At 39.2% G+C, this 16,319-nt stretch overlaps 1 protein-coding gene across 9 annotated transcripts in view; it reads right to left on the bottom strand.

The window, feature by feature from the left end:
- Nucleotides 1–16,319, bottom strand: part of PIK3CB (phosphatidylinositol-4,5-bisphosphate 3-kinase catalytic subunit beta) — a 141,419-nt gene continuing 125,100 nt past the window's right edge. For all 9 annotated transcript variants that reach the window (XM_076005130.1, XM_076005127.1, XM_076005139.1 and 6 more), the window contains 5 exons: nucleotides 12,765–12,932; nucleotides 11,188–11,311; nucleotides 6,641–6,786; nucleotides 5,444–5,576; nucleotides 1–4,833 (listed from right to left, as the gene is read on the bottom strand). In XM_076005130.1, coding sequence (XP_075861245.1) covers nucleotides 4,696–4,833; nucleotides 5,444–5,576; nucleotides 6,641–6,786; nucleotides 11,188–11,311; nucleotides 12,765–12,932 — 709 coding nt within the window. In that variant the 3' untranslated portion in view covers nucleotides 1–4,695. The remainder of the gene's footprint in view (nucleotides 4,834–5,443; nucleotides 5,577–6,640; nucleotides 6,787–11,187; nucleotides 11,312–12,764; nucleotides 12,933–16,319) is intronic.

The raw sequence follows: 16,319 nt of genomic DNA, 5'->3' as shown, positions 1-16,319 counted from the left end.
TGGCTAAAAAAAAATTTTTTTTTGAGACACAGACTCGCTTGTTGCCCAGGCTATAGTGAGTGCTGTGGCGTCAGCCTAGCTCACTGCAACCTCAAACTCCTGGGCTCAAGTAATCCTTCTGCCTCAGCCTCCCGAGTAGCTGGGACTACAGGCATGCGCCACTATGCCCAGGTAATTTTATATATATATATATATTAGTTGGCCAATTAATTTCTTTCTATTTATAGTAGAGACGGGGTCTTGCTCTTGCTCAGACTGGTTTTGAACTCCTGACCTCCAGCAATCCGCCTGCCTCGACCTCCCAGAGTGCTAGGATTATAGGCGTGAGCCACCACGCCCGGCCAGCTAAAATGTTTTAAATGTTGGTTAATTGGGTATTGGTGAGAATGTGGAGCAACATGAATTCTGATATATTACTGGAGAGGGAATAAATTGGTACAACCACTTATTTTAGCATTACCTAGTCAATATAAAGACATGCATAATCCTATAACTTATCGATTCTAAGTATATACATCCAAAGAAATATGTTCAAAAGCGAACCAGAGATAAATTATAATTACCATAATAGCATCATTATTTGTAACAGCCTCAAACTGGAAACAATCTGTATGCACCCTAACAGTAGAAAGGACAAATTATGGTATATGCATAAAATAGAATACTACTACACAATAATAACAAATGAACTACAACTACCTGATACTACACGGTGACATGTATTAATAGGAAACATAATGTTGAGTGAAAGAAGCCTGACCCCAAAAGCAGACAGTATATCTCTAAAAGAAAGAAAGAAATGATAGCCATAAAAGAAGAGAAAGTGATTACCTTGGCAGATAGGGAGGAAATTCTGATTAGGAGGGAAACTTACAAGGCATCTGAGGTGCTAGCAATGTTCTTTCTTGATGTTTGTGGTGGTTACATTGGGTGTTTGCTTTATAATATGTTAATGTTACTCATATATTGTTAGTGATTTATTCACTTTTCTCAATGTACTATTTCTCACAATAAAACAGGTAGAAAATATACTCCATAAATATATATAACTATTATGTACCTATAATTAAACATTTTTTAAAAATTTAAAAAGGTAGAAGAGAGGAAGATAGGAAAGGTCTCAAAGGCTAATGGCTAAAATTTCTGAGTTGTTGAACCTGGAGGAAGAGGCAGGCAGGTGGAAAGAAACAATTGTCAACTCTATCAATGCCCATGAATCCTGCTTATTCTCACCTCCAGGCTTTATATTATATATGCTGTACCTTTCTGCCTAGTCAGCTCTTTCCATCACACTGCTCCTAGCTATCTGTCCTTGAAGACTCCACTCAGAAACCTTCCTCTCCAAGAAACCCAGCTCCTGCTTGCTCGCTCTTTTCTAAGAGCTGTCCATCCCAAATAATTAGGGTCACATAGCACGGTGCCTCTCTGCTCTCTACCCCATGGACCAATCTTTCACCCTCTGCAGACAAGTGCCCCTTACATTACAGACTGCCTACCTGGCTGAGGTCTGGTGCTGAGAGAGCTGTAGGATGGACAAGGCAGAAGTGAGAATGCACTGGAAGAGACAAGGATTGAGCTCTGGATGTGGGTTCCCTTCTCCGAGTTCCTCCCCTCAGTGGCCTTGGAGATGGGTAAGCAGAAAAGCAAGTGAGTTTGTTTGAGTTGGGACTCAATACATGTTCCTCTCCCTAGTTTTAACCCGGGCTCTCCCCATCCCAAAGGAGTGAGGCAGGTATTATTCATCCCATTTTATAAACTTGGAAACTCAGACCCTAAGAAATAAATACTAATAACTCACAAAAGGGTCACAAAGGCAGAGTTGGATTATAAATATTGTGCTCTGTAGTCCAGGGTCTGCCTATATACAAATGAGCACTTGAGAATTATTTCTTCAACAAAGTCATTCTCTGTCTCCCCATACCCAGGTAGACACAGGACATGCCATCCTCAAATAGGGAAATTTAGTTTCCAAAATCTTGTTTTGGGGGAATGTGGGAGAAGACCAAAAGACAGAAAGCAAAGTGTTTGGGGGTTAGATTCCCTTGTTGGGCAGAGCATTCAAGGCAGCCGGGCACGGTAGCTCACACCTGTAATCCTAGCACTCTGGGAGGCCGAGGTGGGCAGATTGCTGGAGGTCAGGAGTTCAAAACCAGCCTGAACAAGAGTGAGACCCTGTCTCTATTTAAAAAAAAAATAGAAAGAAATTGGCCAACTAAAAGTATATAGAAAAAATTAACCAGGCATGGTGGCATATGCCTGTAGTCCCAGCTACTCGAGAGACTGAGGCAGAAGGACTGCTTGAGCCCAGGAGTTTGAGGTTGCTGTGGCTAGGCTGACACCACGACACTCTAGCCCGGGCAACAGAGTGAGACTCTGTCTCCAAAAAAAAGAGTCAAGGCACGGGTAATCAGTCCTCATGCAAGAAGCTGTTTCTGCAGCACTAAGTCCAAATTCAACATGGAGGGTGGCTATCCTTCTGCCTTCTACCTCCTCCTCTCTAGCTTAGCCAGATGTTGGGTGTACCTGCTAGGAATGCTCAGCAGCTACTGAACCACACTGTCCTGGCTATCTTGGGGTGGGGGTAGGGGCCCCTAGCAGGGGTAGGGGAGAAGGGGTCAAGAACCATCCTAGGTTCAGGCCCAGCACTGTTTGGAGACACATATGAAGGTTCATTTCCCTTTCTTGCTCTTGAAGACATCCACATTCACTGATTTGGCATATTTATTTATCAAGGCCGTCCTTTGTGCTGAAGAGATCCTTCTGCAAAGAGTGGTGCCCACTTCTTCCTGGCTATGTTCACCATTCTCTAAACCAATGATCTGCAGCCTGCTTTATGTAATGGTGGACTGCTACTAGATAAAGATCCCTGAAAACATGTCCTTCCAGAGTTCTCTTCCTGGAATTCTCACTGAGTTTACACCAGTCCTGGGAATGGGGAGTTCAGAGGCCAACCCTTATCCCCAATTGTTACTTCCAAGAAACTGGACTGCTCTGAGCATCTGCCCCATGGAAGAAAGCTCCAAAGTGGCTGCTGTCTGGCTTTGGCTTGGATGCCAAGTAACTAAAGAGGTATTCTCCCACACTTCAGGGTACTCCCAAAGGCATGGAAAACCTGATGAGGGCACCCTCACACTTCAGGATCCCATCTAAGCCCAAGAGGCCCCCCACACTGTGAACGATAAGTGCTAAGAAGCAAGGAGAGAAGTCAGGAAAGAGGTTATAAGTCTCAGGCTACTCCTGCAGTTGGTCTGTCTACTGACTTGGCCATTTCTTAAAGTCCCAATGCCAAGTTCCAAAGGCCCGTGATACCCATAAAGACAAGGCCCACACATTCTAAGAACAGCTGAAACCAGCTCACCCATTTATTTGACTGAGAACATTTTAAGAAGGACAACAGAATTAAACAATCTTTAATAAAATTCCTATAGAAAACCCACTCACAGGGCAAATACAGTTCTCTTTCCCATATCATCAAGGATTGAGAGCTCCCAAAATTCTTTGGAGAATAAGCAGTAGTTTTGCTGGATGTTGCCAGTACTCAGAAAGAGCATCCATTTACACATTCAAACCAGTAGTTCCTATTGCACATATTAACATTATTTGCCACCTAGCACCCTAAATATATGGTACCTAAACAAATAAATTAAAGATTTCCATGTGGCATGAAATCATTTCAATTTGAACTAATAGCCTTGAGAAATCACATTATTACAAGTTTTAATAAATACAGTAAGGACAGCTGGCATTTTATTAAAATACTGAATTTTAGGTCTGGAGTTTATTCCATAAATAGATTCTTTTTCATTTACTTGCTTTCTTGGATACATCTGCTCAAGTATTATTCTCTATGAAGTGAATTCTTTCATAGATACCATATAAAAACTGCATTAATATGTGCCTCATTATAGAAGCAGCTGGAAGAACTGGATCACACAGTTAACTAACTGAAAAGTAACTTAGGAAAAAGCTCTGCTTTTTGTAAAACTTTAAAACACAGGCTGAACAATACCAAAGAAATATCTTTTTATATAGAACTCCCACTAGAAATTTTATAAATATATATGCAGCATATTTATATATATTATATTTGCCTCACAAGATTTTCAGCAAGTGTGGTTGGAATGATGCTATCATGGAGATAAATATTAACAAAAGAATTAATGAGTTTCTGCAGGTTTATAAGATTTCTTTTGAAAAATAATCATAAGTTCAAATTATATTATAATTTCTAGTTTATACAATTTAAAAGGGAAGAAAGAGACTTTTCTTTTAGGTCACATTTGGAAAGAAAGAACAGCCACCAGTCCCCAGGTGTGGATAAGTTATTGGCTGAGTGATAACACTTGATCACAACACTGAAAAGAAGTATTTACACCTTTCTGGAAAGTACCAAACACTAAAAAACAAACAAACCAAAAAACAATCCCTAGTAGCATTCCATAGCGTGCAAAGTCAGCAGGAAATGATTATCCATAATGTTGACAGTTTTCATGATGAGTCTTGGAAGCATTCAAAAAGCAGAGGGTAGTCATCAGGGATTTTTCAGATTAGATTCTGTGGGAGGCCTTGTTCTTAATTTAACTCTGAGTTCCAGAATTTCATTCCCTTTATAACATCTCCGGCAGGGTCATGTTCAATTTAGTGCAAGTACAAAATGAAAACGAAATGAAATCAACAAACACATTAGGAGTAAAGTTAAGATCTGTAGTCTTTCCGAACTGTGTGGGCCATCCAGTTCACTTTAGTAGTCCAGCTTTCCCTGAGAGCCTCATCAAATTTTTGCTTAAATTGTTTGAGTGCTTCTTCTTCACTCTTCCCTAAGGCAAGAGAGTCCTAAAACAGAAGAGGAAAAAATGTGGTTTTATATATCTTCAGAAGAGATGTGTAAACATCAAAGTCTGCAGGAGGCTGGCCTGGCTGTGCCTCCCCAGCTACCACCAGGCACAGCATGCTCATGTTCTTATTTAAATGTCATTTGCATCAGGGAGAAGAACATCAAGGTAGTACAACCTTTGCCAAAGGGTTTTTGAAGATGAAAAGAATTTATAATTACTGCAAGACCCTCACTCAGCTGCTTGCTACCACCACCCATGTCCAGTAAGATGACTCAGACCCACTAACACCCTGGCAAATGAAAGGCAGGTTGCTGAAAATCAAGGTGCCAAAGAGCTGCTAATTCACGGTCTTCCAGTGTGTGGGTAAGAAGTCCACTGGCCCATACCAGTCTTCTTTATGTGCCCCTTCTACTGATGAGAAATCTGAGTTACAGGCTCCTCTTTCAAAATTGCTTCTTCACATAAACTTTCCAGGTTCTTTTCCTTCTGGCTAAGAACCATGTCAGAGGAAATGATTTTGTTCCACTCCCTGCAGACATTTGAATGAAATATGCAGCTATAACTGAGCTCCATGCCCACAAAGTCCAATATGGAAAAGAGGTTTGTACCTTAAGATACTGTATATCCTTGACCGATGTGAGCTCCGGAAGCCCTGCAGTCAACATCAGTGCAAAGAGAGTGATGAAGAGATTCCCATGCCGTCGTAAAATCAGATATGCATCCTCACAACACTGGCGGAACCTTTGGTTGATGAAGCAAACCACATGAGCACAGTGTTAGAGAGGAGAAAGCACATTTCATAAAGGAAAATAAGAAGATGTATCTAGACTTTCTATCAGTGCTAGAAAATTTCTACCAAACTAAAGGTTCATTTCTGATTTTTACTTTTGGGAAAATTGTCCCAGGACTAAAGTTTACCTAAAATAATCAGGCTCTCTAAAATGGCATACATCTTTTTCAAAAACAAAACTAAATAGAAATTCTATGACAAAAGGCATACACTTAATCTGGGCTTTTTAATTGAATGAGACACAAGAACTGATGATTAAACCAGTGATAATTACAATCCATGAGGATTTCTGAATGTACTTCTGGGGTCTATATCTGTGCAGTCTGACTCCAGAGACTAACTAATGTCCCCCCGAATCAGTGTCACTGCGTTTGCATTGCTCCTCCTGGTTATCTTGCCTTCCCTCTTTCTCCTCTTAAAGAGGAACATCCAATCCTGCACCCTTATTTTGCCAAAGAGAAAACTGAACCCAGGGCAGTATATTCTGCAGAAACCTAGGCAGAACTGGAAAAAATAATAGCAATCATTTGTTAAGCATATATTAGTAGCATGTGTTGGTTACACTTTTTGGTTCTCCATTTTAAGATGAAACAAAGGCAAGAAGACAAATAATGTGTTTGGGAACATGTAAGTAGTGAGTGATAGTCTGCCCTGAACTCCAGTTCCCTCACTGTACTTCATACAGAATGACAGCAAAATGTCTGTGTTCTCAGCACATTACTATGAAATGTCTGAATATTTTCCAAGAACTTTCTGAAACAGGTAAAAGGTAGTATACTGCTGGAATAAAATACTATAACATTTCAAATTTCTAGCATTCTCTATTTTTCCTTCCTGAGCATTTCTCAACCAGCTCTGAACAAGGATCTGACAGCTAAATTCCCCCCAAATGTTTCCTGCTATAAGACTGAATATCCCCCAGATCCAAAAACACTTCAGCTAGGAAATGCTGGTCAAGCTGGTACGATGAGAAAGTGTCAGACATACTTAGCCTTGACATAAGGGCAATACTTACCGGCCAAACTTTTCTGTGTTTCCTGTTTTTCCTTGCTGAATGACGTGAATGAAATCATATGTAAGAATAAAAGGCACTCGCTCCCTTTTAATGCCAAATTTAGATTTGAAATTTCCAAGAATATGTCCAAAGTCAATGTGGAAGAGCTGGAACACAAATGAGATTTAATTTTCCTCATGTTTCTCGTGAGGTCCAAATCGAAGATCTCCAAAGTCCTAAATCCTCATGTATTATAGGCGTTCTCAAATTATGGACCGTGGGCCACATGTGGGTGGTTTTGCCCGTTTGTTTTTTTACTTCAAAATAAGATATGTGCAGTGTGCATAGGAATTTGTTCATGGTTTTTTTTAAACTATAGTCTGGCCCTCCAACAGTCTGAGGGACAGTGAACTGGCCCCCTGTTTAAAAAGTTTGAGGATCCCTGCATTACACCCACCCTCGTCTGAGCCATTTTCCTGTTCGGAGCCCACTGAGCCACTTATGAAAAGAGTATTTCCAACATTGTTAGTTTTTTTTATACTTGATAATAACCCTGATATACCCAGTGGGAAAGGAGAATCTTCAAAAAGAAAGATACATCCAAATAATAAACATGTCTGATTTTTAAAAAGTCAAATAGTTCTATAAAACTTAACCAAAAAAGAGTACATCCTTGCCCTACTAGCTCCCTTACCTTCAGTGCTACTGCTTAAAGATAACTTCTCCTTACTCTTTAATGTGTTTTTCCTGGTGTCTGCGTCCATTTTTCTAAATATTTTTTTTTTTTGAGACAGAGTCTCACTTTGTTGTCCAGGCTAGAGTGAGTGCCATGGCGTCAGCCTAGCTCACAGCAACCTCAAACTCCTGGACTCAAGCGATCCTCCTGCCTCAGCCTCCCAAGTAGCTGGGACTACAGGCATGTACCACCATGCACGGCTAATTTTTTACATATATATATCAGTTGGCCAATTAATTTCTTTCTATTTATAGTAGAGACAGGGTCTCGCTCTTGCTCAGGCTGGTTTTGAACTCCTGACCTTGAGCAATCCGCCCGCCTCGGCCTCCCAAGAGCTAGGATTACAGGCGTGAGCCACCGCGCCCGGCCTAAATATTTTTATATTATGTTTATACTTCATTTTACTTCCTAATTTTAGATTACTATTCGTATTATAAAAGGTTAAAGATTTGATACTCTTGTGCTAAAATAATGCTATCTAATGTGGCACATTATAATTTCTAGGTCAGTCAAAATTCAGTGTTTATACTGTTCAGATTATACATTTCAAAGCTAAGCAATGTGGTAGTAGTATACTGTGACTACATTTCCTTTTTTATTCATCTTTTTTTCCTTGAGAAAACTGCTTTTACTTATTTATTTAGCTTGGCATTCTATCATTAATTCTTCCTTAAAAATCTACAAATCATTTTCAAAACTGTTTTCCAGACAGTCAGACTATCTATTGGTTTCTATCTTAGCTGGTTGTTCTCTAGTCTTGCCACAGAGCCATCATGCTGGGCTTTCCGTATACTCCTCTCCCATCTCCAGCCCATGTCCTGAGTCCCACATCACATTCTCTTGTGTCGAGACCAGGGTTCTCATCACCAGCACCACTGATATTTTAGGCTGTATAATTTTTTATTATGAAGTTCCATCCCATATAGAGTAGGGTGTTTAGCAGCATCCTGGCCTCTACCCACTAGATAACCCTACCCCCTAGTTATGACAACTAAATATGTCCTCACACATTGACAAATAGGACCTTAGGGGGAAAAAATCACCCCAGTTGAGAACTACTAGTTTACTCTTGTTCTGGTAGATACCCTTATTCTGCAGCCTTCTGAGGAAAGATATAGAGGAGGTACAGCTTTTGAGACCTAGCATATTTGACAATGTCTTTATTCTATTCTAGCCTTCACACTTGATTGATAGCTTGGTTATAAAATTCTAGGTTAGAAGTCATTTTCCCTCAAAACTATGAAGGCTAACTTTCACTGTCTCATTGTTTCCAATGTAGCTGAGAAGCCAAGTCATTTGGATTCCTAAACACTTGTATGGGACCTGCTGTGTCTCTGGCAAGGCTTTAAGACCTTCTCTTAATGCCTGATGCACTGAAATTTCATGGTGAAGAATCTTAGTACAGGTGTTGTTCTTCGTCCATTATAAGGGAACTTTTGTGCACTCTGACTAGATATTCATGAAACTGGTTCTGGGAAATGTTTTTATATTATTTGCTTAGTAAGTTCCTTGTCTTCCTCTTCTCCTTCTTTCTGGAGTTCCTATTATGCTGATGGCATAGTTTCCTGGGATGAGTCTCTATCATTTCTGGATTTTTTTCTATGTAACATATTTTTTTGGAGATATTAAGGCATGGTGGTTTTTAAAAAAAGAATATGAGCCAAATTGCCAGGGTTTAAATCCTGGTATGTTCACTCTTTGTTGCCTGAATTTCCTTATCTATAAAATGGAGGTAATACTACCACTTACTCTGTGAAGTTGTCATGAGGATCAAGGACATTAATGTATATAAAGCACTTACAACTCTGCCTGCCACAGATGTTTTACACAATTTCTATTTTAACTTTTTGTTTGCTTCTAATTTCTAAGACCTTTTACTATTTTCTGGTTTTAAAAAAAATGGAATCTTATTATTGCTTCATAGAAATTAATACAATGCCTTCTTTTTTTTCTTTCTTTCTTTTTTTTTTTTTTTTTTTTTTGAGACAGAGTCTCACTTTGTTGCCCAGGCTAGAGTGAGTGCCGTGGCGTCAGCCTAGCTCACAGCAACCTCAAACTCCTGGGCTCAAGCAATCCTTCTGCCTCAGCCTCCCGAGTAGCTGGGACTACAGGCATGTGCCACCATGCCCGGCTGATTTTTTCTATATATATTAGTTGGCCAATTAATTTATTTCTATTTATAGTAGAGACGGGGTCTCGCTCTTGCTCAGGCTGGTTTTGAACTCCTGACCTCCAGCAATCCGCCCCCCTCGGCCTCCCATAGTGCTAGGATTACAGGCGTGAGCCACCACGCCCGGCCCTTTTTTTTCATTTTAATTTTTAAAAACATCTACCTGTTTACTGCAGTCACTTGTTCTCCCAGAGTCCTTCCCCCCACCATCCCATTTTGCTTGTTTGGGCTCTCTCTGTCTTTCATGGTAAAGGCTTCCCTCAAATGTCTACTAACCCAGTAGAGAGCAGAATGGTGGTTAGCAAAGTCCCACCTAGAGCCAGAGTTCACACCATAGCCAAAGATTTTCAATCTGGTATGCTTCTAGTGGCAGGGAATACCTAGGGTGGCTAAGCTGAAAAATTATAGAAGATATCTCATCCGTCTTTGTTTAACATAAAAAATTTACAAATAACATAAGTCATGAAAAATGAGAAAATTTTCACTTGAAAACTAAATCCTTCTTCATAAATAAACTGGCCTAACTTCCCTAGCTACCCTAAAATGCTATTATTAACACAACTTTTCTTCCTACTTCCAAATATTAGGTTTGATGGTCTAAAAGGGAAAATGGCTTAAGTGGAGTTCACCTCAACATTTTCTTAGCATTGGTTGTTAATACATCCAGGACATCATCTACTCCTTTTGTTAGCAGCACATGTATCCCAAATACAATTTTTTTATTTTATTATTTTTTGGGACAGGGTCTCACGCTGTCATTCAGGCTAGAGTGCAGTGACACCATCATAACTCACTGTAACCTCAAACTCCTGGGCTCAAGCAATCCCCCTGCCTCAACCTCCTAAGCAGCTGGGACTATAGGCGTATGCCAGTATGCCTGGCTAATTTTTCCATTTTAGTAGAGACAGGGTCTTTTTTTTTTCCTTGGTTTTTTTTTTTATTGTTGTTGTTGAGACAGTCTCCCTCAATTGCCCTGGACAGAGTACAGTGATGTCATTGTAGTTCACTACAACTTCCAATTCCTGGGCTGTAAGTGATCTTTTTGCCTTAGCCTCCTGGGTTGCTGGGACTATAGGTGTGTGCCATAATGCCCAGTTGGGTTTTGTTGTTTTATGTAATTATTTTTTTCTTTTTAGTAAAGACAGGGTCTCACTCTTGCTCAGGCTGGCATCCAACTCCTAAGCTCAAGCAATCCTCCCACCTCTGCCTCCCAGAGTGCTAGGATTATAGGCACGAGCCACTGTGCCTGGCCAGAGACAGGGTCTTGTTCTTGCACAGGCTGGTCTTGAACTTCTAACCTCAAGCAATCCTCCCACCTCAGCCTTCCAAAGTGCTAGGATTTTATAGGCATGAGCCATCATACCTGGCCCCAAATACAATTTCTTATATTGAAAGAATAGGCCAGTTTTGAATAACTACAATAATTTTTTCAAAAATTTTTCAACATTTAAATAAATGCTTACCATCTAACTTTAATCAAATAAACAAATGAATGCGTATAGCAGATGGTATATGAAATAAGGGTTGGTGAGAAATTGAAGGAAAGACAAAGACATGACTCCAAGAACCACTAAAGAATCTGCCTGAGTTTCACAGGAAATTATGCTGTACCTAGGTAACAGCATCACTGAGGCCCTTGGCAGACCCTGTGGAGCAGCTCACCTGGCCAGTTTTTTTGACCATGATGTTATCACTATGTCTGTCACCAATTCCAAGGACATAAGAAGCTACACAGTAGCCAGCACAGGACAGGGTAAACTCTTCAATGGCTCGGTCCAGGTCATCCCTGAAAAAGATTAAAAAAATAGAAGCAACAAAGGTTTTTAGCCTCCAAATGTGTGGGATAAAACCAAAACCACAACTCTGTTTCCTTTTTAACTGTGAGGACAACTACAACACAGAGCTACAAAAACCATATGAGAGAACATGGTAGATCAGCCAAGAGAAGTGAGAGTGGTCATCGCAGGAGTAGGTCAGAGAAGAATCAGGCTAGCTTCAAAGACATTAGACAACTGGGCCTCAGCCATTCAAATTCCTATGTCCTGGGAGTGAGGTTTCAATGGGGACAGGCATCAACTCATGTGCATAGTAGTAGAAAAGACCATGGTTTTACTGGATCATTCTGGGAACATTTCTGTTAGTTTTGACCTAAAACTAGAATTTCATGTTTAAGCATTAAGTATTGAGGTTCCAACCATTTAAGTCACTGACTTCAATTAGAAGTGAGTAATACAGACTCATTGGAGACTGAGATTGGCCTTAACCACTTCAGTACAGCGCTCACTGGCCACGAAACCTTGTCCACAGCCGGCACTCATAGTCCACACGATAGTTTGTGCTATGCATTGACAACGAATCTGTTTTGCTCTTGTGTGGTGAGGAAAGCTTGAAAGCACTGAAAGCTTGTTTTACTTTACAGGCAGCTTTACTTGTAATGTAAATCAAAATAGGTAACACATACATATATGTTTTTATTACATTCTTTTTAAATGTTCACAATTTTATTTTGATAAATGAAAAATTAGAAAAGTCAATTCAAAATTATAGACTAAAGTCGATGCTCGGCCGTGCACCTTCATATCATGGTTGTTGGCTACAGTTGATGCTCGGCCATGCACGTTCATCTGTGGCTATCGACTATAGTCAACCCTTGTACAGAATTGGTTAAGAAAAATTTTGGAAACTAACACTCACATAGAAATCCTTGGATCTTACCAATGATAAAATTTGAGTCTGACTTTGAAGTCATTAGCCAAAAATACTTGCAGAGCATTTCCCTCTCACTGTGAAATTCTATTATTTCCTACATATTAGTACTTTTCCAACTCCATAACCCTAAATAACACAATTTCAAGTATTATTTTTTTTAGTTTGGAGAGATCACAATCTATAAACTCATTTACTTCTATCATAAAATGACTCTATACTTAAGTCCATAATGCACATAATTACAGATGTTGACACACTTAAAAACAATATGTAACCTTCAAAATACTTAAATTCTTAGATTGCAATTTTACTATAGAACTCTAAAATTTGATTCAGGTAAAGTAGAATTCAATGTTAACCATCTGTAAGGAGGGCCTACATATCATTTTGTTATAACCTGAAATGAAACAATAACAAACAACACTAGTATTTCCTCTAAGACATTGATGATTTCTATTGGGAGAATGGTTACAATATTTGTTTGGCTTTTTGTACAGAAGAAAAATGATAATTAAAAAGAATAAACTAACCCAGAATTATATTCTTTAAGCCAATTCAGAAGAGCATCTTTGTTGAAGGCTGCTGCAGCAGCCACATTGCTACTGTTCAGCTGAATGTCAGCAATTGTTTCAGAGGTGCTCACAACTTCAATGAGGCCAGAGCGATCTCCTGTTGCTAAACAGCCATAAGGCAACATCCTGAAAGGAAAAAATGGGCATGAAAAACCATATTACAATGTCCAAAGGCAGAAGATTAAAAAAAAAGGTCTTATTTTCCTGAAAATGAAACATCTGGTAAGATTTTACCTTTGATTTTTAAAAAAAGTTTGATTATTGATATACTTGCCATTCCTATATTTTTATCATATAGAAAAATGCAAGTTCTACCTTCTGTTAGGGAGTAAGTATCTCAGCTAACAGATGGAGTAATTTACCAGAATTCCAATGTGCCAGCTAAATATATAATTTGTTAACTATTAATAGTTATTCTGGTGAAACACTGTATTTGCTTGTGTAGATGGACAGAAGCTCATCACATACAAGTCCTTCATTTTTACTCTAAATTTGGGGAAGGGAACATCCCTTTATGGAATTCCTAGTAAGTGTCATGTGCCAGGCTACACAATTTATATATTATCTTGATCAAGGGCAACTCTGTTCTTCCAGTTGTTTAAGCCCACAACCTTATCTTTGGCTCTTTTCTTTTTCTTATGTTCAACATTGAATTCAACATTGAATACCTTCAAAATGTTTCCAGAGTCTAAGCACTTCTCTACCCCATGATTCCTCTGCTAACACCCTAGTCTAAGTCACCATCAACCCTTACCTCAGTTATTCAAGTTTCCTAACCAATCATCCTGCTTTCATATCATAGTGTGTTCAAAATACAACAGCAACATGACCCATTTAAAATGTACTCATATCACTTCCCACATCAAAATTTCTGCAGTTGCTTCCCACTTTAGAGTAAATGACAATATGCTTGCCATAGCTTACAAGGCCTTCTTCAATCTGGTCCCCCTTCATCTCGCCTACTACCATTGCCTACTTTGTTCCTACTACACTGGCCTCCTTTATTGTTCCTCAAATGTATCAGGCATATACTGTCTCACTCCTTTACATGTGTTGTTTTCTCTGCCTGGAACATTCTTTCCCAAGACATCTACATGGCTTACTCTCTCACTTCTTCGAAGTCTTTGCTGAAATGTTACCATCTCAGTGAGAACTTCCTGGATCATCCTATTTACAGATACAACACTATCTCTGACACAATACTGACTATCCCTTCCCTGCTTTATTTTCCTATATAGACCTCAACACTATCCCATGTCCTATACATGTGATTTATTTGTCTGTCTCCACCATTAGGATGTATGTTCCATCAGGCAGGGATAGTTTGCTCACCACTGTATTCTCAGTGCCTGAGAATGTACCTGGTACAAAGTAGGAGCTCAATAAATATTTTTGAATCGATAAACAAATTGAATAACAAAATCTCTATAAGGGGCTGGGCGCAGTGGCTCATGCCTGTAATCCTAGCATTCTGGGAGGCCAAGGTGGGAGGATCACTTGAAGTCAGGAGTTTGAGACCAGCCTGAGCAAGAGTGAGACCCCATCTCTATTAAAAATAAAAAACATTAGCTGGGCATGTGGCATGTGCCTGTAATCCCAGCTACTTGGGAGGTTGAGGCAGGAGTATCACTGGAGCCCAGGACTTTGAGGTTGCTGTCAGCTAGGCTGATGCGATGGCATTCTAGCCTAGGTGACCGAGTGAGACTTTGTCTCAAAAAAAAGAAAAAAAAATCTCCATAAGTTCCCAATTTTACAAATAAGTAATATAAGTAACTTGTCCAAAGTCACACAGTTAATTAAACAAAATATCCCAAACTTAAAACTGGGTCTTGTGTGGCTCTAAATTTATCTTTTTAACCTAACATAGTCTCTAGCATATGCTGCTTCTTGTATAAATGAAAATAGATAGGGAAGCTGATGTAAATAAAGGACTGCTGCATGTTTTACAGTTCACAGTGATTTGAGTAAAAAGTTAAACCAGAGCACCAACATGACATCAACAGGTCTACACGCTGACTTCTCATTTCCTGTGTTGAAATCTTATCTTCTCAGTTGGATTATAAACTCCTTGGAGACATCAACTTTAACTGAATATGTAGAAAAGGCTAGTAGTCAGAAAAGGTTGAGAAATTATATTCTCACTAGCTAAACATAAGAGTGGCTAATAATACAGTCTGGAAAATAGATTATCAATTAAAATAATTTTTGCAAAATTTATAGGTGGCATTTTGCTTTGATTTGTACTTGTTGGATCCCTAATGAAGAAAAATTTTCTGAGATCTCTTGTGGCCACTTTTACAAAAAATTTCTTTTGTCACTTAGCTCTTCATATCCTTTGCCTATTCATTAGGGTTTTAAATATTTCCCTTAGTGATTTATGTAAACTCTTTACATATTATCTTTTTCTTGTTTTGGTTGAAAATATTTTCTAAAAATCATGAGAACAACTCCAAAATGAAATGAGATGCCTTGGAAGGTTCAAATATAGGTCAGATAACTATAGAAAATGCAATCGATGGAATTCACAGATTCAATAAATATTTGAGTATAGCTAAACATGGTGTTAGATGCTGGTGATTCAGAAATGAGGGGGGGAAAAGCAGTTCCTGCTCTAACTGAGCTTAGAAAGCACAAATGCACAATGTGCACATGTTCTCTGTATGAGGGAGAAGTGCCAGGAGAACATAGCAGGAAATAAATCATCACATAAAAGGAAGGACAGCAGGACTAGAAGAGAATGCCAGGCAAGAACAAGGTGAGGAGAAGATACAGTAAGTGTTGGAAAGACCATGCAGGTCCCTGTAGACTATGTAAGGACTCTGTCATCCTCCTAAAAGTGCTGAGAAAGCCTCTGAAGGACTTTATGAAAGACAAAGAGAAAAAGAGAGAGAAAGAATGTCTGTGTGTGAGCGTGTGTTACAGGAAAGAAGGAGAATACGAGTGTGTTAGTGTGTGTAACAATCAGATAAAGAGGAGAGTTCTCTTAAATAGTTTCTAAAATTCCTTCCAAAGAAAAATTCAATTATTTTATGCCTCCTGAAGCACTTTTCCAGTTCTAGCAAAGTAAGGTTGGGAGCAGAATTGTCCAACTATAATCTGGCAGAGTGATATACCAATAGATTGCTTTACACCTGCATTATTTATTTTTCCTTTTAAAAATGTACCTCTCAATAAGAAAGACAGCTACAGAGCATTAATGTTTTCACTGACACCCCTTATTCTTATCATGACACAACACATGTAAAGCAAACACTGCCAGGTTAAAGTGCATTTTCTCACTTTCCTGCATCTCCTCCCACCCCACTTGCAGCCAAACTGGGCACAGGTCCAACAATTTCCTCTTCAAAAGCAGGCAATGATGAAAGCATTCAGTGCCTAGAGGATGGAACGTTCACAATGGGAAGGAAAAAACATCCTTGTCAGAGAGACAGTTTGACAGAAGTCAAGCTGGGGACAAATTCTTGGAACCCTGATCAACTTATCTAGGCCCCCTTTGCACTCAACTCTATGCTT

The sequence above is a fragment of the Microcebus murinus genome, chromosome 1 (genome assembly GCF_040939455.1).
Source record: "Microcebus murinus isolate Inina chromosome 1, M.murinus_Inina_mat1.0, whole genome shotgun sequence".
Lineage (NCBI taxonomy): Eukaryota > Metazoa > Chordata > Mammalia > Primates > Cheirogaleidae > Microcebus > Microcebus murinus.
The sequence above is the reverse complement of the archived record's forward strand: the minus strand, read 5'-3'. Positions and strand labels throughout refer to the sequence as shown.